Consider the following 22798-nt stretch of genomic DNA (forward strand, 5'->3'; position numbering starts at 1 on the left):
AAGGACCTGTTCCTGGGCTGTAAATTTTCTTTGTTCTTTGTTCTAACCTACACATCCCTGAACATATAGGCAATTTAGCATGGCAAATTCACCTAACCTGCACATCTTTGGATTGTGGGAGGAAACTGGAGCCCCCTATACCCACACAGGTACAGTGAGAATGTGTAAACTCCACACAGACAGTCACCCAAGGTTGAAATCAAACCCGGTCACTGGCGCTGTGAGGCAGCAGTGCTAACCACTGAGCCACCGTGCTGCCCAAATCGGGTTTTCCAACAATTGACAATTGATTTTCGCAAGGTTTGTGAAGTTTTGTAGTTCAGGTTGAGATTTAGGGTGTTGGTTTGCTCGCTGAGCTGTAGGTTTGATATCTAGACGTTTCATTACCTGGCTAGGTAACATCATCAGTGGCGACCTCCAAGTGAAGCGAAGCTGTTGTCTCCTGCTTTCTATAGATTTGTGGTCATTGTTAGTCTTAATTCCATGTTTTAATTTCATTTAAATTCCATTATCTATTCTAGCAGTATTCAAAACTGTGACATCTGCAGTAATTTGCTCCCCTAAACATTACTTGGGACCCTGGATTAACAGTCCAGCCGTAATACGCCATCACCTTCCCCTACATTATTAATGCAGCTAGACTACAGTCATAAGCAGTTTCAGGATGCTTCTCAAGGATAATTAGGAATGCATTACAAACCTTTGCTTGTGACACCGACATCCTGTGAATGAATCAATAATTCAATTGTAATGTGGACTGACATTGGATTGTAACAAACACTGATTCTTTGAGGACTAGAACCTTCTGTTTGCCATCACATTAGTTTTGAATTCAAATTGACAGGACGAGGTTTTCCTGAATTTCAAGATTTGGAGGTGCCGGTGTTGGACTGAGGTTGACAAAATTAAAAATCAGGTGGAAGTGGGTACTGCAGATGCTGGATTCCTGATGAAGGGCTTTTGCCCGAAACATCGAGTTTCCTGCTTATCTGATGCTGCCTGACCTGCTTGACTAAAATTAAAAATCACACAACATCAGGTTATCGTCCAACAAGTTTATTTGGAAGCCCTGGCTTTCGAGGCGCTGCCTCTTCAACAGGTGGTTGTGGAATAGGGTGTGGCTGACGTGGTGCCACTATTTAAGAAAGGTGGTAAGGACAAGCCAGGGAACTATAGACCAGTGAGCTTGATGTCAGTGATGGGCAAGTTGTTGAACAGGATCCTGAAGGACAGGATTTACATGTATGTGGAAAGGCAAGGACTAATTAAGGATCAGCTTTGTGCATGGGAAATCATGTCACACGAACTTGATTGAGTTTTTTGAAGTAACGAAGAGGAATGAGGAGGGCAGCGCGGTGGACGTGATCTATATGGACTTCAGTAAAGTGTTCAAAAAGGTTCCTCGGGGAGACTGGTTAGCAAGGTTAGATCTCATGGAATACGGGGAGAACTAGTCATTTAGATTCAGAACTGCCTTGAAGATAGAAGACAGAGGGTGGTGGTGGAGGGTTGCTTTTCAGACTGGAGGCCTGTGACCAGTGGAATGCCACAAGGTTGTTGCTGGGTCCACTACTTTTCATCATTTATAGAAATGATTTGGATGTGAACATAGGAAATATAATTAATAAGTTTGCAGATGACGCTAAAACTGGAGGTGTAGTGGTCAGCAAAGAAGGTTACCTCGGATTACAACAGGATCTTGATCAGATCGGCCAATGGGCTGAGAAATGGTAGACAGAATTTAATTTAGATAAATGCGAGGTGCTGCATTTTGGAAAAGCAAATCAGAGCAGGACCAATACACTTAATGGTAAGGTCCTGGGGACTGTTGCTGAACAAAGAGATCTTGGAGGTTATTCAGTTTCATAGCTTCTTGAAGGCAGATAAGATAGTGAAGAAGGTGTTTGGTATGCTTTCCTTTATTGGTCAGGGCATAGAGAGGAAAGGTTTAAAAGGGACATAAAGGGCAACGTTTTCAAGCAGAGGGTGGTGCGTGTATGGAATGAGCTGCCAGAGGAATTGGTAGCGGGTAGCATAATTGCAGCATTTAAAAGGCATTTGGATGGTTATATGAATAGGACAGGTTTAGAGGAATATGGGCCAAGTACTGGCAAATGGGACTAGATTAGGTTATAGATTAGTGGTGCTGGAAGAGCACAGCAGTTCAGGCAGCATCCAAGTAGCTTCGAAATCGACGTTTCGGGCAAAAGCTCTTGTTAGGCTATCTGGTCAGCATGGACGAGTTGGACCAAAGGGTCTGTTTCCGTGCTGTACATCTCTACGACCCTAAGACACAGAACTCATAGCAAAAGAGCTACAGTGTCATGGAGCTGTAATGATATATTAAAGCACCCGAGCTACAAATCTTCTCACAAACTTTGATATATTAAATAATTTAGATTAAGTCTGTCATCTTTTAGAATGGGAAATGGGATATCCATTCCAAAAGATTAAAAACTTAATCTAAATTTGTTTAACATATCCTTACAGCTCCATGACACTGTAACGCTTTTGCTATGAATTCTGTGTCTTATGGTTCTGTTCCACAACCACCTGATGAAGAGACATCTCTCGAAAGCTAGTGCTTCCAAATGAACCTGTTGGACTATAACCTGGCGTTGCAGAATTTCAAAGAATTGTCACAAACTTTTCTCAAGCCGCTGTGGAGGCGCTGACGCCCACCACCGCCTAATGGGTAGCGAAGCACCATTCTGTATTGTGATTGGCTAATGTATCTCCACCCCGCGGTATTATTGTGTAATACTGATGTCAATCAGAGACGCTCCATTGTCCGGGAGGTGGGCTCAGGCCGGAGCCACGTCCCACCCCTTGCTCTGATTGGACAGTAATGACACAGCGTGCATTCGGATTGGCCGTAGGTGCTGTCGGTCAGGGAGGGTTCATGGGTGGGATGGCCGAGTCGGTACGGGCCGAGTGGCTGTGGTAGTGGCGGGGATGTGAGCGGTGTTTAACGGCTCTAGAGTGACAGGGAGGAAGGGAGTTTGGCCACCGGGACCATGCAGTCAGTGCTGGCCTATGGCCGCATAGTGGCACGGACTGTGCTGGGAGGCGGTCTGAGGCAGTCGGAAAGGCGGGAATACCGGCTCATTACCGTCAGCTGCGGCTTCGGCAAGGACCTCCGCAAGGGCAGCGGCACCACCGCCAAGGGCAGCGGCTACGGGGACGATGCCTGCTTCGTGGCTGCTCACCGGCTGGCAGATGTCCTGGGTAAGGGCCCCGGGGGCTAACTCAGACCCTCACCCCTTCACAATTACCCCGCCCTCATACCCGAATCCCCCACCTTCACAACTGCCCCTTCACTCGCCGCATCTCTGTACCCCCCTGGTGCTCCCCCGCGTAGTGCGTCCTCCTTCTTCCTCCCCCCCTCCCCCCTCGTGCCCTCTTCCCCCCCCGTGCCCTCTTCCCCCCCGTGCCCTCTTCCCCCCCGTGCCCTCTTCCCCCCCCCCGTGCCCTCTTCCCCCCCCGTGCCCTCTTCCCCCCGTGCCCTCTTCCCCCCCGTGCCCTTCCCCCCCGTGCCCTTTCCCCCCCCGTGCCCTCTTCCCCCTCCCCCTGTGCCCTCACCCCCCTGTGCCCTCACCCCCCTGTGCCCTCACCCCCCTGTGCCCTCACCCCCCTGTGCCCTCACCCCCCCGTGCCCTCTTCTCCTCCCCTGTGCCCTTTCCCCCCGTACCCTTTCCCCCCTGTGCCCTTGCCCCCGTGCCCTTCCCCCCCCGTGCCCTTTTCCCCCCCCGTGCCCTTCCCCCCCCGTGCCCCCCCCCATGCCCTTCCCCCCCCCCCGTGCCCTTCCCCCCCTGTGCCCTTCCCCCCCTGTGCCCTTCCCCCCCCGTGCCCTTCCCCCCCCCGTGCCCTTCCCCCCCCCCGTGCCCTTCCCCCCCCCGTGCCCTTCCCCCCCCGTGCCCTTCCCCCCCCGTGCCCTTCCCCCCCCCGTGCCCTTCCCCCCCCCCGTGCCCTTCCCCCCCTGTGCCCTTCCCCCCCCCGTGCCCTTCCCCCCCCGTGCCCTTCCCCCCCCCCCGTGCCCTTCCACCCCCCCGTGCCCTTCCCCCCCCCCGTGCCCTTCCCCCCCCCCGTGCCCTTCCCCCCCCCCGTGCCCTTCCCCCCCCCCGTGCCCTTCCCCCCCCCCGTGCCCTCCCCCCCCCCGTGCCCTCCCCCCCCCTGTGCCCTCCCCCCCCCCGTGCCCTTCCCCCCCCCGTGCCCTTCCCCCCCCCGTGCCCTTCCCCCCCCCGTGCCCTTCCCCCCCCCGTGCCCTTCCTCCCCCCCGTGCCCTTCCTCCCCCCCGTGCCCTTCCCCCCCCCCCCGTGCCCTTCCCCCCCCCCCCGTGCCCTTCCCCCCCCGTGCCCTTCCCCCCCCCCCGTGCCCTTCCCCCCCCCCTGTGCCCTTCCCCCCCCCGTGCCCTTCCCCCCCCCGTGCCCTTCCCCCCCCCGTGCCCTTCCCCCCCCCCCCGTGCCCTTCCCCCCCCCCGTGCCCTTCCCCCCCCCGTGCCCTCTTCCCCCCCCCGTGCCCTCTTCCCCCCCCCGTGCCCTCTTCCCCCCCCCGTGCCCTCTTCCCCCCCCCGTGCCCTCTTCCCCCCCCCGTGCCCTCTTCCCTCCCCCCCGTGCCCTCTTCCCTCCCCCCCCGTGCCCTCTTCCCTCCCCCCTGTGCCCTCTTCCCTCCCCCCCGTGCCCTCTTCCCTCCCCCCCGTGCCCTCTTCCCTCCCCCCCGTGCCCTCTTCCCTCCCCCCCCGTGCCCTCTTCCCTCCCCCCCGTGCCCTCTTCCCTCCCCCCCCGTGCCCTCTTCCCTCCCCCCCCGTGCCCTCTTCCCTCCCCCCCCGTGCCCTCTTCCCTCCCCCCCGTGCCCTCTTCCCTCCCCCCCGTGCCCTCTTCCCTCCCCCCCGTGCCCTCTTCCCTCCCCCCCGTGCCCTCTTCCCTCCCCCCCGTGCCCTCTTCCCTCCCCCCCGTGCCCTCTTCCCTCCCCCCCGTGCCCTCTTCCCTCCCCCCCGTGCCCTCTTCCCTCCCCCCCGTGCCCTCTTCCCTCCCCCCCGTGCCCTCTTCCCTCCCCCCCGTGCCCTCTTCCCTCCCCCCCGTGCCCTCTTCCCTCCCCCCCGTGCCCTCTTCCCTCCCCCCCGTGCCCTCTTCCCTCCCCCCCGTGCCCTCTTCCCTCCCCCCCGTGCCCTCTTCCCTCCCCCCGTGCCCTCTTCCCTCCCCCCCGTGCCCTCTTCCCTCCCCCCCGTGCCCTCTTCCCTCCCCCCCGTGCCCTCTTCCCTCCCCCCCGTGCCCTCTTCCCTCCCCCCCGTGCCCTCTTCCCTCCCCCCCGTGCCCTCTTCCCTCCCCCCCGTGCCCTCTTCCCTCCCCCCCGTGCCCTCTTCCCTCCCCCCCGTGCCCTCTTCCCTCCCCCCCGTGCCCTCTTCCCTCCCCCCCGTGCCTTCTTTCCCTCCCCGTGCCTTCTTTCCCTCCCCGTGCCCTCTTCCCCCCTCTTCCCCCCCCCCCGTGCCCTCTCTCTCCCCCCGTGCCCTCTTCCCTCCCCCCCCCGTGCCCTCTTCCCTCCCCCCCGTGCCTTCTTTCCCCCCCCGTGCCTTCTTTCCCCCCCCGTGCCTTCTTTCCCCCCCCGTGCCTTCTTTCCCCCCCCGTGCCTTCTTTCCCCCCCGTGCCTTCTTTCCCCCCCCGTGCCCTCTTCCCCCCCCCTTTCCCCCCCCCCACCCGTGCCCTCTCCCCCCCCCCCCCCCGTGCCCTCTCTCTCCCCCCATGCCCCCCAGTGCCCTCCCGGCCCACCTCTTCCCCTCCCCCGTGCCCTTCCCCCTCCCCCTGTGCCCCCTCCCCCCGTGCCTGCTCCCCCTCCAGTGCCCCCTCCCCTCCTCCTGTTCCACCCACCTTGCCCCCTCCCCCGTGCCCTGTCCCCCTTCCCTTCCCCTCCCCTCCCCCTTCCCCCCCCGTTCCCCCCCCGTCCCCCCTTCCCCCCTGTTCCCCCCCCCTCCCCCCTTCCCCCCTGTTCCCCCCTTCCCCCCTCACCCCCCCTCCTCCACCCCTCACCCCCCCCCCTCCCCGCCTCACACCCTCACCCCCCCACACCCCCCCCCTTCCCCCCCTCCCTCCCCTCCCCCCCTCCCTCCCCTCCCTCCCCTCCCCCCCCTCCCCCCCTCCCCCCCCCTCCCCTCCCTCCCCCCCTTCCCCTCTCCCCCCTTCCCCTCTCCCCCCCTTCCCCTCTCCCCCCCTTCCCCTCTCCCCCCCTTCCCCCCCTTCCCCCCCTCCCCCCCTCCCCCCCTCCCTCCCCTCCCTCCCCCTCCCCCCCTCCCCCCCCTCCCCCCCTCCCCCCCTCCCCTCCCCCCCCTCCCCCCCCCCCACCCCTTCCCCTCCCTCCCCCCTTCCCCTCTCCCCCCCTTCCCCTCTCCCCCCCCTTCCCCTCTCCCCCCCTTCCCCCCCTCCCCCCCCCCTCACCCCCCCTCCCCCCCCCCCCCTCCCCCCCCCCTCCCCCCCCCTTCCCCCCCCCTTCCCCCCCACTCCCCCCCCTTCCCCCCCCCCCCTTCCCCCCCCCCTTCCCCCCCCCTTCCCCCCCCTTCCCCCCCCTTTCCCCCCTCTCCCCCCCCCTTCCCCCCCCCCCCTTCCCCCCCCCCCTTCCCCCCCCCCCTTCCCCCCCCCCTTCCCCCCCCCTTCCCCCCCCCCCCTTCCCCCTCCCTTCCCCCTCCCTTCCCCCCCCTTCCCCCCCCCTTCCCCCCCCTTCCCCCCCTTCCCCCCCCCCTTCCCCCCCCCCCTTCCCCCCCCCTTCCCCCCCCCTTCCCCCCCCCTTCCCCCCCCTTCCCCCCCTTCCCCCCCTTCCCCCCCCTTCCCCCCCTTTCCTCCCCCCCTTTCCTCCCCCCCTTTCCTCCCCCCCTTTCCTCCCCCCCTTTCCTCCCCCCCTTTCCTCCCCCCCTTTCCTCCCCCCCTTTCCTCCCCGTTCCCCCCCCTTCCCCCCCCACTTTCCCCCCCCTTCCCCCCCCTTCCCCCCCTTCCCCCCCTTCCCCCCCCTTCCCCCCCCTTCCCCCCCCCCTTCCCCCCCCCCCTTCCCCCCCCCTTCCCCCCCCCTTCCCCCCCCCTTCCCCCCCCCTTCCCCCCCCCTTCCCCCCCCCTTCCCCCCCCCTTCCCCCCCCCTTTCCCCCCCCCTTTCCCCCCCCTTCCCCCCCCACTCCCCCCCTTCCCCCCCCTTCCCCCCCCCTTCCCCCCCTTCCCCTCCCTTCCCCTCCCTTCCCCCCCCTTCCCCCCCCTTCCCCCCCCTTCCCCCCCCTCCCCCCCCCTTCCCCCCCCCTTCCCCCCCCCCTCCCCCCCCCCTTCCCCCCCCCCCCTCCCCCCCCCTCCCCCCCCCTTCCCCCCCCCTTCCCCCCCCTTCCCCCCCCACTCCCCCCCCCACTTCCCCCCCTTCCCCCCCCTTCCCCCCCCTTCCCCCCCCTTTCCTCCCCCCCTTTCCTCCCCCTTCCCCCCCCTTCCCCCCCTTCCCCTCCTCTTCTCTCCCCCCCCCTCCTCTTCTCTCCCCCCCCCTCCTCTTCTCTCCCCCCCCCTCCTCTTCTCTCCCCCCCCTCCTCTTCTCTCCCCCCCCCTCCTCTTCTCTCCCCCCCCCTCCTCTTCTCTCCCCCCCCCTCCTCTTCTCTCCCCCCCCCTCCTCTTCTCTCCCCCCCCCTCCTCTTCTCTCCCCCCCCCCTCTTCTCTCCCCCCCCCCCCTTCTCTCCCCCCCCCCTCCTCTTCTCTCCCCCCCCTCCTCTTCTCTCCCCCCCCTCCTCTTCTCTCCCCCCCCCTACTCTTCTCTCCCCCCCCTCCTCTTCTCTCCCCCCCCTCCTCTTCTCTCCCCCCCCCTCCTCTTCTCTCCCCCCCCCTCCTCTTCTCTCCCCCCCCCTCCTCTTCTCTCCCCCCCCTCCTCTTCTCTCCCCCCCCTCCTCTTCTCTCCCCCCCCCTCCTCTTCTCTCCCCCCCTCCTCTTCTCTCCCCCCCCTCCTCTTCTCTCCCCCCCCCTCCTCTTCTCTCCCCCCCCCTCCTCTTCTCTCCCCCCCCTCCTCTTCTCTCCCCCCCCCTCCTCTTCTCTCCCCCCCCTCCTCTTCTCTCCCCCCCCCTCCTCTTCTCTCCCCCCCCTCCTCTTCTCTCCCCCCCCCTCCTCTTCTCTCCCCCCCCTCCTCTTCTCTCCCCCCCCTCCTCTTCTCTCCCCCCCCTCCTCTTCTCTCCCCCCCCTCCTCTTCTCTCCCCCCCCTCCTCTTCTCTCCCCCCCCCTCCTCTTCTCTCCCCCCCCCTCCTCTTCTCTCCCCCCCCCTCCTCTTCTCTCCCCCCCCTCCTCTTCTCTCCCCCCCCCTCCTCTTCTCTCCCCCCCCCTCCTCTTCTCTCCCCCCCCCTCCTCTTCTCTCCCCCCCCCTCCTCTTCTCTCCCCCCCCCTCCTCTTCTCTCCCCCCCCCTCCTCTTCTCTCCCCCCCCCTCCTCTTCTCTCCCCCCCCCTCCTCTTCTCTCCCCCCCCCTCCTCTTCTCTCCCCCCCCCTCCTCTTCTCTCCCCCCCCCTCCTCTTCTCTCCCCCCCCCTCCTCTTCTCTCCCCCCCCCTCCTCTTCTCTCCCCCCCCCTCCTCTTCTCTCCCCCCCCCTCCTCTTCTCTCCCCCCCCCTCCTCTTCTCTCCCCCCCCCTCCTCTTCTCTCCCCCCCCTCCTCTTCTCTCCCCCCCCCCTCCTCTTCTCTCCCCCCCCCCCTCCTCTTCTCTCCCCCCCTCCTCTTCTCTCCCCCCCCCTCCTCTTCTCTCCCCCCCCCTCCTCTTCTCTCCCCCCCCTCCTCTTCTCTCCCCCCCCCTCCTCTTCTCTCCCCCCCCCTCCTCTTCTCTCCCCCCCCCTCCTCTTCTCTCCCCCCCCCTCCTCTTCTCTCCCCCCCCTCCTCTTCTCTCCCCCCCCCCTCCTCTTCTCTCCCCCCCCCCCTCCTCTTCTCTCCCCCCCTCCTCTTCTCTCCCCCCCCCTCCTCTTCTCTCCCCCCCCCTCCTCTTCTCTCCCCCCCCTCCTCTTCTCTCCCCCCCCCCTCCTCTTCTCTCCCCCCCCCTCCTCTTCTCTCCCCCCCCCTCCTCTTCTCTCCCCCCCCCTCCTCTTCTCTCCCCCCCCTCCTCTTCTCTCCCCCCCCCTCCTCTTCTCTTCCCCCCCCTCCTCTTCTCTTCCCCCCCCTCCTCTTCTCTCCCCCCCACCCCCCCCGTGCCCCCTCCTGCCCCTTCCCTCACTTCTCCGTGGCCCCTCCTGCACCTTCCCTCCCCTGTGCCTCCTCCCGCCCTCCTCACGTCGCCCCTTGCCCCCCCATTGCCCCCTCCTGCCCCGTGCCTTGCCCCGCACCCCCTCCTGCGTCCCCTTGTCGCCCCGCCCCCCCCCCCCCCCCCCAGCCCAAGTTCTCTTATGAAGTGATTCTAGTTCCTGGGGCAGGTTAGTGGCAATTTAATAAGACCTAATATTTTAATTGGAACAAAGAATTCAAATACTTACCTGGGGCTGGATGATGGTCAGGTAAATTAAAATGTTGAAGCATCTTTCTACAGAGCAAAATGCTGCACATGTTGGAATCTGAAACAAACACAGAGGAACTTCGGTCTGGCAACATCTGTGAAAGAGAATGCTGGACTTTGAGTCCAGCATGACTACTTCAGAACTGAAAGCTGTTGGCAAATGGGATTTTAAAAACTATTTTTGACAGAGATACCATCTGCTTCACTCTCTCCTCTCAAAGACAGCAGCTCTGACGCTGCAGCACTTAAAGTTGTAGAGATGTAGAGCATTGAAACAGACCTTTCGGTTGAACTCATCCATGTCGACCATATATCCTAAATTCATCTAGTCCATTTGTCTACATTTGGCCCATATCTTTCTCGCCTCTTCCTATTCATATATCTGTCTAAATGCCTTTTAAGTGTTATGATTGTACCGGCCTCCACCAATTCCTCTGGCAGTTCATTCCATACGTGCACAACTCTGCGTGAAAAAGTTGCCCCTTAGGTCCCTTTTAAATCTTTCCCCTCTGACCTTTAAATCTATACCCTCTAGTTTTGGAATTCCTTACCCTCTTGGAAGAAACCTTGTTTCTTTACTCTTTCTGTGCCCCCTCTTGACTTCTCTGAAGTCACCCCTCAGCTTTCAATGCTACAGGGAAAATAACCCCAGTCTATTCAGCCTCTCCCTATAGCTCAATCTCTCCAACCCTGGCAACATCCTTATAAATCTTTTCTAAATCCTTTCAAGTTTTACAGCATCTTTCCTATGTTGAGAGTGTGGTGCTGAAAAAGCACAGCAGGTCAGGCAGCATCTGAGGAGCGGGAGAATTGACCCTTCAGTTATAAGCCCTTCATCAGTAACTTCTGATGAAGGGCTTGAGCCCAAAATGTCGATTCTCCTGCTCCTCGGATGCTGCCTGGCCGGCTGTGCTTTTCCAGACCACACTGTTGGCTCTGATCTCCAGCATCTGGAGTCCTCACATTCTTCTAAAATCTTTCCTATAGCAGGGGTACCAGAATTGAATGCAGCATTCCACGAGTGGCCTAACTAACTCTACGGGCAGCATGGTGGCACAGTGGTGAGCACTGTTGCCTCACAGCGCCAGACACCAGGGTTCAATTCCCGCCTCAGGCAACTGACTGTGTGGAGTTTGCACATTCTCCCTGGGTCTGTGTGGGTTTCCTCCGGGTGCTCCGGTTTCTTCCCACAGTCCAAAAATGTGCAGATTAGGTGAATTGGCCATACTAAATTGTCTGTAGTGTTAGGTGAAGGGGTAAATGTCGGAGAATGGGTCTGGGTGGGTTGCGCTTCAGCAGGTCAGTGTAGACTTGTTGGGCCGAAGGGCCTGTTTCCACACTGTAAGTAATCTAATCTAATGTCCTTTACAACTGCAACATGACCTCCCAACTCCTATACTCAATGCTCCTTCAGTACTGCACCAGAAAATCAGCCTTGATTTTCTTAGTGCTCAAATCTGTTGTATGGGACTGGTGTGCAATTTTTCTCAGAGGAGATTGCTACATGCTAAGCCACAGCTAGCATTCAGTGACATGATATGGCGCTGTAGTGTTGAATGATTTGCTATGAATTTAACTGTTGTTCAGAACAAAAATTGGTCTAAAGTACACAGCTTTGGAAGTGGAAGCATACAGTAGAAAACATGACTTTGCAGAGGCTGCTCATTTTAAAATACATGGTGATAGTTTGCCGTCCTCATGAAGAGATGAGCATTGCAGCTCATGTGAGATTCTATTTCTTGATTTTAAATCTAGCTTGAGCCACATGGTCTGCACAAACCCAACCCAAGCAGCAACTCATTTTCTTGTATGCAGAGTTCTAAAGAAGGATCACTGGACCTGAAATCTTCATTCTAATTTTTCTCCACAGATGCTGCCAGATCTGCTGAGATTTTCTTGCAAGTTCTGTTTTTTGTTTCATTTTCTTGTATGATGGATCATTACAGCTGAATTCAACCAGTGAATTAGAATACATTATTAAACTGTGCAGTGCTCTAGTTCCTGGGACAGGTTACCCGCAGTTTAATATGAGACTTAAAGATGTGTGAATTGCAATTCTTTAGTCCAATGAGACCTGATAAAGGTGCTCCAAAAATTGATGTACAAAGTTAAAAATCACACGACACCAGGTTATAGTCCAACAGGTTTAATTGGAAGCACACTAGCTTTCGGAGCGCCATTCTTTCATCAGATGATTGTGGCCACAATTAAATCTGTTGGATTATAACCTGGTGTCGTGTGATTTTTAACTTTGTACTCTCTAGTCCAACACCGGCATCTCCAAATCACAAAAGTTGATGAATTTTGACAAAAGGTTCTGATAGAATCTCATATAGGTGTTTGAGTTTTGAACAAGGTGCTGGTTTGGGATTCCCTCTCTCTATTTTCTCTTTGCTTTCAAAGGAGAATGTGACTTATTTTATTTGGTTGTGCTAGGTAGAGGAATTCTGGGCAAGCTTTTCCCAGGATTCAAAGTGAATATCAAAACTAAGGGAAGCAGTTGTGTCCTTGTAAATTTCCTTTTACTGCATGAGGGTGCATCCTGGACTTGAACCTTCTGTAGATGATGACTTTGGTAAGCAGGTGTCAGAGTTTTAGCCATGTAACCAGCCAAACTCAGTTAAATCGTAGATGTTTACAGTGCAGAAAGAGGCCATTTGAACCACTATGTCTATGCTGGCTCCCGAAAAGAACTACCCAACCAGTTCCACTTGAGTCCTATCTCTGTTGTGACTCTCTCAATATGTTACGATGCTTGGCAAATCAAAATTTATTTTGCAAATGGCTATTAGGACATCTAATCCAAAAGTAGCCTTTAAGTGGATAAATATTTAAATTTTAAGCAAGTATAGGGACAAGATGAAATAATGAACCATGGCTCTTTGAGAGTTGGCACCAAAGTCATAGTCTGTAGTGAGATTCTATACAAGATGCATTGAGTGTTTGATGCTAGCTATGATTTATTGTGGACTACCTCCCTCCCTCTCCTTGTGATTGTGCTCCACACTTGGGAATTCACTCACTAAACCTCTGTCTCTCTACCATTTTCCTTGCAGCATTTCCTTTAAATTTTGCTGCTTTGGCTCAGCTATTGATGCTGATCTCTCCCTTTCATATTATTTTTAATTGAATGCCTAACTTTAACTAAAGTCTTGAGATATTTGTTACCATTTTAGGAACTTAGAAAGTGAAGCTGTGCTTTAATTTTGAAGTGACTCCCAACCACATTAGTGGCATTTTCCATTACTATGCCCTCATTAGAAAGTTATTTGTTTAGTTTTATTAACTTTGTGTATCAAAGTGAAAATGGATTATAGCCAATGCTGGAGATTTGTTTTTGTTTCTGGGATGTGGGCCTTGCTGCCAAGGTCAGGATTTATTTCCTATCCCTAATTTACTCTTAAACCACTGCCATCCTGAGCCTGTGCAATTCCATGTCATTTAGATCATATACAATGCTGTTCAGAAGTTCCATGTTTTGACTCCATGAACAAGACTGCCACTTTTCTTATGATCCTATTATGAACCAGTTTTCATTTGTTTAAAGTAGACAAAGTTTGAAATCCCATGTATATATCAAGAGAATAAAGCTGTAAGATTCCACAATTTTGAACAAACTAAACTTTTATAGTATGAGGAAAGAAAAATAAAAGAATCAGCAATATACCAAGACTAATATGAGGTAAATGAATTAGCAACCAGACTTCTGTTGGACACTTCACAGACTGCACTTTGCATAGTGATGCGGTCAGGATAGATCCCAATCAGATGTTACTGACATTGTGGTAAACAAATTCTGATTGGAGACTCTTCCAATGTAATTAAATCTGCAAGTGTGCTGACCAGTACAGTACACAGTTCTCCAGATGCAGTCTCGCCAATGCTCTGTATAACTGAAACATAAACTCTCTACCCTTGTACTTGGTTCCCTTCACAATGAAACACACTATTCTATTAACTTCCTTGATTATTTGCTGCATATTAACCTTCTACAAGTCATAAACTAGATATCTGGAATCTCTCTGCATTTCAGGGTACTGCAACCTCCTACCATTTAATATGCTCTGTTGTCAATACAATTTTTAGTCTTTATCTCTCTTCTACTCTTCACACAACCAACTTGAATGGCTAAACCGCTCTCAGTAGGCTGTGTAACAGAAGCAATGCACGGCTAATGGAAATTTATAGAATGGAACTTGATCAAATTGAAGTAACATTATTGGAAGTGGTATACCCAACTCCTTCAGTATTCAGCAGTCCCTAAAGGCCTCAACTGTGCCAGTGGATCGCACATGTTCCCTCTCATTGGGCATTTAAGTGTGGATGATGTCAACTTTTCTAAACTGATACTTGATCATTTCAGAAAGCAGTTAAGAGTCAACCAAATATAGGCCAGACAAAATGAGAACTCCTTAGCTCCATCCCTGAAGAACATTAGTGATTCATTTGGGTTTTTAATGACAATTTGAATTTTCTGTGAAACTTTGAGACTAGCTTTTTATTCCAGATTGAATTGAAGTTTCACCAGCTCCTTTTGTGCACCTTGAGCTCCTGCTCTTGGAGCTTTAATTCAGGCCTCTAGATTACTAGTTCAATAATATCATTACCAAGATACCATTGACCCCAATTAGAGTCGTAGAGATGTACAACATGGAAACAGACCCTTCAATCCAACTTGTCCATACTGACCTGGTATCTTAATTTTGGCCCATACCCATCTTAAACCCTACTTATTCATATACTCATCCAGATGTCTTTTAAATGTTGTAATTGTACCTGGCTCTACCACTCCTTGAGCAGCTCTTTCCAGACACTCACCACCCTCTGTGTGAAAATGTTGCCTCTTAGATCCCTTTTAAAAATTTCCCCTCTCACCTTTAGTTTTGGACTCTGCTACTCTAGGGAAAAGACCTTGACTATTCACCCTATCCATGCCTCCCATGACATTATAGACTTCAATAAAGTCACCTCTCATCCCATGACACTCTGGGGAAAAACAGCCCAATCTGTTCAGCCATTCCCTATAGATCAAATCCTGGCAACATCCTTGTAAATCTTTTCTGAACAGAGTCAAGTTTACAACATCGTTGCTGTAGCAGGTTGGTTCAAGAAACGATGGTGGGTCAGGAATAACTATCGAGGAGAAAGTGAGGGCTGCAGATGCTGGAGATCAGAGCTGAAAATGTGTTGCTGGAAAAGCGCAGCAGGTCAGGCAGCATCCAAGGAACAGGAGAATTGACGTTTTGGGCATCAGCCCTTCTTTCTGAAGAAGGGCTGATGCCCGAAATGTCGATTCTGCTGTTCCTTGGATGCAGGAATGACTATCACTGAGATCCCAGCGCATCCTCCGTGCTCTGTTTATATGCTCAGGTCTTTGGAGTAAACCTTACTCCAATGTTCTTCTGATACGACAAGAATGTAACCTTTGGACAAGACTGACAACCTCATGTGAAATTGCTTTGGGCTGTAGGTACTGAGTTAATTGTACACTGTCCAATGATGACCTGCAGGGGCATATTGTGTAATTTAGTGGAACTGCAAGTGAAAGCATTTTGAGTAAATTCTGTGGTCTGTATTGATTGTGTCAATGATGAATATTTTGTCAGTGTTCTCTAGTAAGAGGGATAATGTTATAGAAATCCAGGAAAAGAACTGTGATATACTTAAAGAAATTAACAGACTGAGGAGGTTCTGAGTGATCAGGTAGGTTTAAAGTGGATATTTCACAAGTGCTAGATGAAATGTATCTTGAGTTGTGAAGTGAGGCAAGGGAAGAAATAATGAGGGCTGGCAAATTTCAATTCATCTCTTGCCACAGGAGAGGTGCTAGATGGCTGGAGAATAGCCAAATTGGTGCCATCAATTGAGAAGGGAGAAAGAATAAACAAGAAAACTACAGGCTAGTCAGTCTAATCTCAGCGGTGGGGAAACTATTGGAAGCAATTCTGAGGGATGAAATTAAACTGCACTCTGAGCAATTAGTGATGAGCAGTAAATGTTGGCCTAGCCAGCAGTGCACAGTATTCCTGTGAATGAATTTGAAAATCGACATTTGGAGGGTGTGAATTAGTCAGCAGTAAAGTCATGTCTGACCAACTGGTTGAATTTTTTTTGAAGCAGTGACCAGATGTGTAGATATAAGCAACATATTCAATATAGTCTACTTGGACATCAGCAAGAATTTGATAAGATGCATAGGAGACTGATTGCAAAGAGCCAAGTTTGCAAACTAGATCCAGAATTGGCTGAGAGGCAGAACACAGAAGATTGGTCTAAGGGTGGTTTTGTGGCTGGAAGTCTGTCAAGTGGGGTTTCACAGGGATTCATTTTGGGGCCATTGATTGCCACATAAATAATTTAAATTCAAAGGTTGGTTAATACAAATCATTTGGGTGGTGAATAGTGAAGAGGACTTAGATGGCTGGTTGAATCAGTTAGTTCAGATGAATGAAATTATGAGGGGCATAGGGTAGACAGGAAGAAACATTCCCTCTTTGGAGGGATCAGTGGACAGGGCATAGATTTAAGGTAAGGAGTAGAAGATTTAGAGGACGTGAGGAGAAAGCTTTTTCATCCAGAGGGTAGTGGGAATCTGAAGCACACTGCCTGTAAAGGTTAACTAGGAGAAAGTGAGGACTGCAGATGCTGGAGACCAGAGTTGAAAAGTGTGGTGCTGGAAAAGCGCAGCAGGCCAGGCAGCATCTGAGCTGCAGGAGAATCGATGTTTCAGGCATAAGCCCTTCCTCAGGAATGAGGTTGGTGTGCCAAGCAGGCTGAGATCAAAGGTAGGGTGGGGAATTTGGGGGAGGGGCGCCGAGAATACGATAGGTGGAAGGAGGAGAGGGGGTGGGGCAGAGAGGTCGGGAAGAAGATTGCAGGCCAAGAGGGCGGTGCTGAATCAGAGGGTTGGGACTGAGATAAGATGGGGGGAGGGGAAATGAGGAAGCTGGAGAAATCTACATTCATCCCGTGTGGTTGAAGGGTTCATAGGCGGAAGATGAGGCGCTCTTCCTCCAGGCGTCTTGTGGCCAGGGTCTGACGATGGAGAATGAAGGAGGCCTGGTCACACGACGCCTGGAGGAAGAGCGCCTCATCTTCTGCATAGGAACCCTCCAACCACCCGGGATAAATGTAGATTTCTCCAGCTTCCTCATTCCCCCTCCCCCCACCTTATCTCCATTCCAACCCCCAGATTCAGCACCGCCCTCTTGTCCTGCAGTCTTCTTCCCGACCTCTCCGCCCCCACCCCCTCTCCGGCCTATCACCCTCACCTTAACCTCCTTCCACCTATCGTATTCCCAGTGCCCCACCCCCCACCTTTTATCTCAGCCCGCTTGGCACTCCAGCCTCATTCCTGAAGAAGGGCTTATTCCCGAAACGTCGATTTTCTTGCTCCTCGGATGCTGCCTGGCCTGCTGTGCTTTTCCAGCACCACACTTTTCAACTGCCTGTAAAGGTTGTAGAGGCAAAGAGCTTAAGGTATAAAAGTTATGGGCAAAGTGCTGAAAATGGGGTTAGAATAGTTAGGTGACTGTATATACTTGATGGGGATAAGGGCATTTTTTTTTGTGCTGCAAACATCTGACTTCAGCTTATTTCAACACAGTCCAACACCGATACCTCCACGTCAATGTTTTAAGTCAGATTGTGAACAATTTCCCTTCCTTTCACATTGCCATCTGCATCTGAGCTTGGGAGAGGAAACATTTATAATTTCTCCTGAAGTTGGCTAGGATTCCAAAAACCTTAACATTAGAACAAATAAGTTTTTTTAGAAAACAAAATCTGTCAAAATTGAATATATCTCTTTTCTGTCCCCCACCTGAGTTTCTAGCAGGAAATTATATGTTAGCTAATGATGACTTTTTAAAATAAAATTGATCTTGCATTTAGAAAGTTGAATCATATTGCTTTACACGGATGAAAGTAAATATTCTGCACTGATCAGAGAGGATGAAGTTAGAATAGTCAGTGAAGATTTTGGAAGAAAGTGGTGATGAGGCAGAAGGTACAAGATAGGAGAATAGAGAATCGATAGACCTAGTCAATGAACATGAAACAAGCAGTGATGGTGCAGAGTTGCAAGAGTGCACAAGGCAGGTCAGGTCAGATCACCTCCAAGTAAGAATGAGACAAAGTCAACTTATTGGCAGCATCTGTAGAGAGAGAAAAACATTTCGAATCCAGTCACCCTTCAGAACTAAAGTAGCTCTGGAAAAGTATAACTGGACATGAACCATTAACTCTGTTTCTCGTTTTATAGTTGCTGCAGATCTACTGCATTTCTCCAGCAATTTCTGTTTGTTCTTCTTTGAAGCATCACGGGAAATCGCAGAATAGTTCATAATTTTGGTAAAAACTTTCTTTCCTATCCTAACTATTTAATGCTTCTGTTACACTCATCAGGAATAGTATTTGGATGACTCATTTAAAGCAACGTACTGGCTTGATCTTCATCGATGTATGACGCTGGAACCATGGATATGGAGAGGAGGAATGAATAGTTAGCTAGTCAGATTCTGTCATTGGTGGAGCAGGCAACAGGAAGGAAGAGTCCCTGAAAGTGATAGGGTTTAAGGTGAATAGGGCACAGAAGAACATTACTGAAGACACATGTTTGGCACCCAATGCTGTGTTGCAGTCACATGTTAGTTGGTATTTTTAAATCAACAGACAGCACTGGTACCTATGTGTGGGTGCACTTGAATGGAACTTCCATGGAAATCTTTGCCTTGAGCATTAGGGTTACTAGGCCAAGAGCTAAGATACATAAGATCAGGTCCGGCTGTGGGTGGCTGGCTTTCAGCTGATAACTCTTGGGCAGTGAGTGGAACAGGCATCAAAAAGCCATATGATTATTAAGAGGTCAAATAAGTGCAGAGCAATAGATGCTCATTGCACTTTAGAGGAATCTTTAGAATGCTACATGGTAACCTGTGCGAATATACTTTAAAATAACATTTCAATGAAAAGGTTTGGTGTTGTGATAATGTGGAATCCATGACCATTAGGTGGTTGCCACACATAGCATTGACTCATTTAAGAGGAATTCTAATGCATACGAGAAGGAAATGGAAGGAGGCTCAGTCGAGTTTAAAAATAACCAAATGTAGTTGGACATTTGTAGATTGTACTTAATTTATCACCAAAATTGTCTTAAGGTGCTATGGTGTGAGTTAATGGTGATTACTGTTTCACCATCTTAAAAAAAGAAGCCTTCATAGAGCCACTGTGTCTCGTGTTTTGAAAAGGAATTTTGCAATTGTATACTTGAAGCTTCTATGTGTTACACATCCTTTAATTAAATGTGAGATACTATTGTTGACAACTCTGAGATTGGAATGTACAATTCACTTCAGCAAATGCCTGTTCAATCCCACCTGTTTTATTTGTTTCTGTCTCTACTTGTTTATTTTTGTGGTTTCAATATCCCCTCCTTGTACAATGTTTATAATTGAATTGAACTTAAAAATCTTTTTGCAGCTGTATCCAGTACGTGTATGTTGTACTGAGCCTGCAAATTAAAATGTTATGTAAATACAGATCTGTAACCTTCTGGAAGCACTAACATCTTAGTCAGTAATTTGTCAAGCTGGAGTGAATTAAAGGCTGAGGATTTCACCTGAAGACCTTGTCTTTTGCTACTAATCTGCTGTGCCACTTCTAGTATTTTTAATTTCTATCTCCTCCCTCGCTCTCTGCAAGGCCATGAGATTCTACAGGTACTCAAACATCTTGTCCAACTTTCCTCCTGATTCCCCTCAGTGCAAGTCTGCAGGTGATTTACTTGTGAAGAAAATTACTATTGAGCCCTCCTTCCCTGTATAATTCCATCCAGCATTTTCACTGCCTCGAGGAAACCTCCATTAACTGATTCTGTGTCCTTCAAGTCTATGCAGCTGGTACAGCAGGCTCTGGGGAATCTCTCCCATGTTTAATTGTAGTAACCTCTGATAACGTTCTTGTTTTCTGATAGCTTTACATTATAATTATGGAACAAACATGCCAGTTAAACCAAAAGATATGCATGAGCCTTCACCCATTCTTCTTCAACCCTTCTATTCTAGTCCCCTTTGTTTATTTAAGTCTCATGTGCGTCTATACTATTTGCCTTGAGCTCATTCACTATTTGGACATTTCTCTTTCCAAGGACTAAGTGACCTCTTTATTTTTTATTTTAAAATATGTTGTCACACTTGAAATCAATTTGTTAGTTAAATGTCCGTTCTTCCGTTCTTCTATGTTGTCCGGGCTTTGAATGAAGGTTGCCAGTTAGCTATTCTTGCTGTATCTCTCTGCCTATGCCAGCTTTGACCAAAACAATTGGTCACCCTCTTAAGTTGTACAAGTGTCCCATTGTAGTTTTATTCCTGTCTGATTTTCCTTTTAGTTATGCACAACGTGTTGTTTATTATTTCATTATGTTGGAGAATTTAGTTTTGTAGCTTCTGTTTGCTTTCCGTTTTTGTTTTATTCCTAAGCTTTATTTTTGTTTATTCTGTTTTCCATGTACTAGATGTTTGTTTCTCTTTCATTTTGCTTATACCTTTATTTCTTTATTCATGTATGGAATGTTACTGGGATAGTTTACTTCTTGCTTTTTAGTTTCCTCTGGACTGCAGTATTATTTTAAACGTTTCCCACTGTCATTCTATTTCTTTCCCTAGTGATTTTTTTCCAGTTATTTTCCCTTGATTTTTTTGCATCCTCTTGAATCCCTGCTGTGTGGAAGCAGGCCATTTGTGCCATCAACACCATACTGACCCTCTGAAGATCATCCCAATCAGATGCATCCCCACCCTGTAACCTTGAATTCCTCATGGCTAATCCACTTTGCCTGCACGTCTTTGGACTGTGGGAGGAAACTAGAACACCCAGATGAAACCCACACAGAAATGGGGTGAATGTGCAAACTCAACCCAGTCACCGGAGTTTGGAATCGAACCTAGGTCCCTGACACTGTGAGGCAGCAGTGCTAACGACTGTGCCACCGTGCTGCCCTATTTCCAATTCCTTTTTCTAAATGGTGTCCTTGATCTTTATTCTAAGCCTAGGTGTTATTTTATGTGTCCATTCTGATTCTTTTCCCACTGAGATTCAGCAGTGTTCCATCTCTCTGCTCATTTTGTATCATTCTGGGTAATAAAGGAGTTCTACAGACATTGTGAACTCAAATCCAGTTGCATTAAGTTTTTCATTGCCTCTTGTTACTTGAGAGTAGTAAAAGAAAATGTTTCCCCTTGTGAGGATAACCGTACTGGAGGGCATCAGTATAAGATATTCACCAAAAAAAAAATCCAACGAGACTATGCAGGGATTCAATACCAATCTTACAATTTGGGCAGCTGAAGACATGACAACTAATGTTGGAGTAATTAAAATTGGGGCTGTTGAGGAGACTAGGTTTAGATATCTCAGGTTGTAAAGGAGGAGACTAAAGGGATATGAAGGGATCACATCATTGGAGCTGAAAACAAGGATGAGAATTTGAAAATTGAGGCATTGTTTAACTAGAAGCCAATGACCCCAGTTAGTGCAAGGGTATAGAAATCAATTTGTGATACTAGATGTGGCCATGCATCCTCTTGTGCCCTTCCCTGACAGAGTTGCAAGCATAATCCTATTTTCCATCTGGCTCAGAGTACATAGAACAATACAGCACAGAACAGGCCCTTTGGCCCACGATGTTGTGCCGAACTTCTATCCTAGATTAAGCACCCATCCATGTACCTATCCAAATGCCGCTTAAAGGTCGCCAATGAATCTGACTCTACCACTCCCACGGGCAGCGCATTCCATGCCCCCACCACTCTCTGGGTAAAGAACCCACCCCTGACATCTCCCCTATACCTTCCACCCTTCACCTTAAATTTATGTCCCCTTGTAACACTCTGTTGTACCCGGGGAAAAAGTTTCTGACTGTCTACTCTATCTATTCCTCTGATCATCTTATAAACCTCTATCAAGTCACCCCTCATCCTTCGCTGTTCCAACGAGAAAAGGCCGAGAACTCTCAACCTATCCTCGTACGACCTACTCTCCATTCCAGGCAACATCCTGGTAAATCTTCTCTGCACCCTCTCCAAAGCTTCCACATCTTTCCTAAAGTGAGGCGACCAGAACTGCACACAGTACTCCAACTGTGGCCTAACCAAAGTCCTGTACAGCTGCAACATCACTTCACGACTCTTGAATTCAATCCCTCTGCTAATGAACGATAATACTCCATAGGCCTTCTTACAAACTCTATCCACCTGAGTGGCAACCTTCAAAGATCTATGTACATAGACCCCAAGATCCCTCTGTTCCTCCACCTGACCAAGAACCCTACCATTAACCCTGTATTCCGCATTCTTATTTATTCTTCCAAAATGGACAACCTCACACTTGGCAGGGTTGAACTCCATCTGCCACTCCTCAGCCCAGTTCTGCATCATATCTAAGTCCCTCTGCAGCCGACAACAGCCCTCCTCACTGTCCACAACTCCACCTATCTTTGTATCATCTGCAAATTTACTGACCCACCCTTCGACTCCCTCATCTAAGTCATTAATAAAAATTACAGACAGCAGAGGACCCAGAACTGATCCCTGCGGAACTCCACTTGTAACTGGACTCCATGCTGAATATTTACCATCTACCACCACTCTCTGACTTCGACCGGTTAGCCAGTTTTCTATCCAATTGGCCAAATTTCCCTCTATCCCATGCCTCCTGACTTTCCGCATAAGCCTACCATGGGGAACCTTATCAAATGCCTTACTAAAATCCATGTACACTACATCCACTGCTCTACCCTCATCCACATGCTTGGTCACCTCCTCGAAGAATTCAATAAGACTTGTAAGGCAAGACCTACCCTTCACAAATCCGTGCTGGCTGTCCCTAATCAAGCAGTGTCTTTCCAGATACTCGTAAATCCTATCCCTCAGTACCCTTTCCATTACTTTGCCTACCACAGAAGTAAGACTAACTGGCCTGTAATTCCCGGGGTTATCCCTATTCCCTTTTTTGAACAGGGGCACAACATTCGCTACTCTCCAGTCCCCTGGTACCACCCCAGTTGCCAGTGAAGACGAGAAGATCATTGCCAATGGTACTGCAATTTCCTCTCTTGCTTCCCACATAATCCTAGGATATATTCCGTCAGGCCCGGGGGACTTGTCTATCCTCAAGTTGTTCAAAATGTCCAACACATCTTCCTTCCTAACAGGTATCTCTTCTAGCTTATCAGTCCGTTTCACACTCTCCTCTTCAACAATACGGTCCCTCTCGTTCGTAAATACTGAAGAGAAGTACTTGTTCAAGACCTCTCCTATCTCTTCCGACTC

At 51.4% G+C, this 22798-nt stretch overlaps 1 protein-coding gene across 1 annotated transcript in view; it reads left to right on the top strand.

Moving 5' to 3' along the window:
- The first annotated feature begins 2932 nt into the window (after nucleotides 1–2932).
- LOC140491298 (protein phosphatase PTC7 homolog) overlaps nucleotides 2933–22798 on the top strand; it is a 104416-nt gene continuing 84550 nt past the window's right edge. The window contains exon 1 of the mRNA XM_072589290.1: nucleotides 2933–3228. Coding sequence (XP_072445391.1) covers nucleotides 3018–3228 — 211 coding nt within the window. The 5' untranslated portion in view covers nucleotides 2933–3017. The remainder of the gene's footprint in view (nucleotides 3229–22798) is intronic.

The sequence above is a fragment of the Chiloscyllium punctatum genome, chromosome 19, assembly GCF_047496795.1.
Source record: "Chiloscyllium punctatum isolate Juve2018m chromosome 19, sChiPun1.3, whole genome shotgun sequence".
Taxonomy (NCBI): Eukaryota; Metazoa; Chordata; class Chondrichthyes; order Orectolobiformes; family Hemiscylliidae; genus Chiloscyllium; species Chiloscyllium punctatum.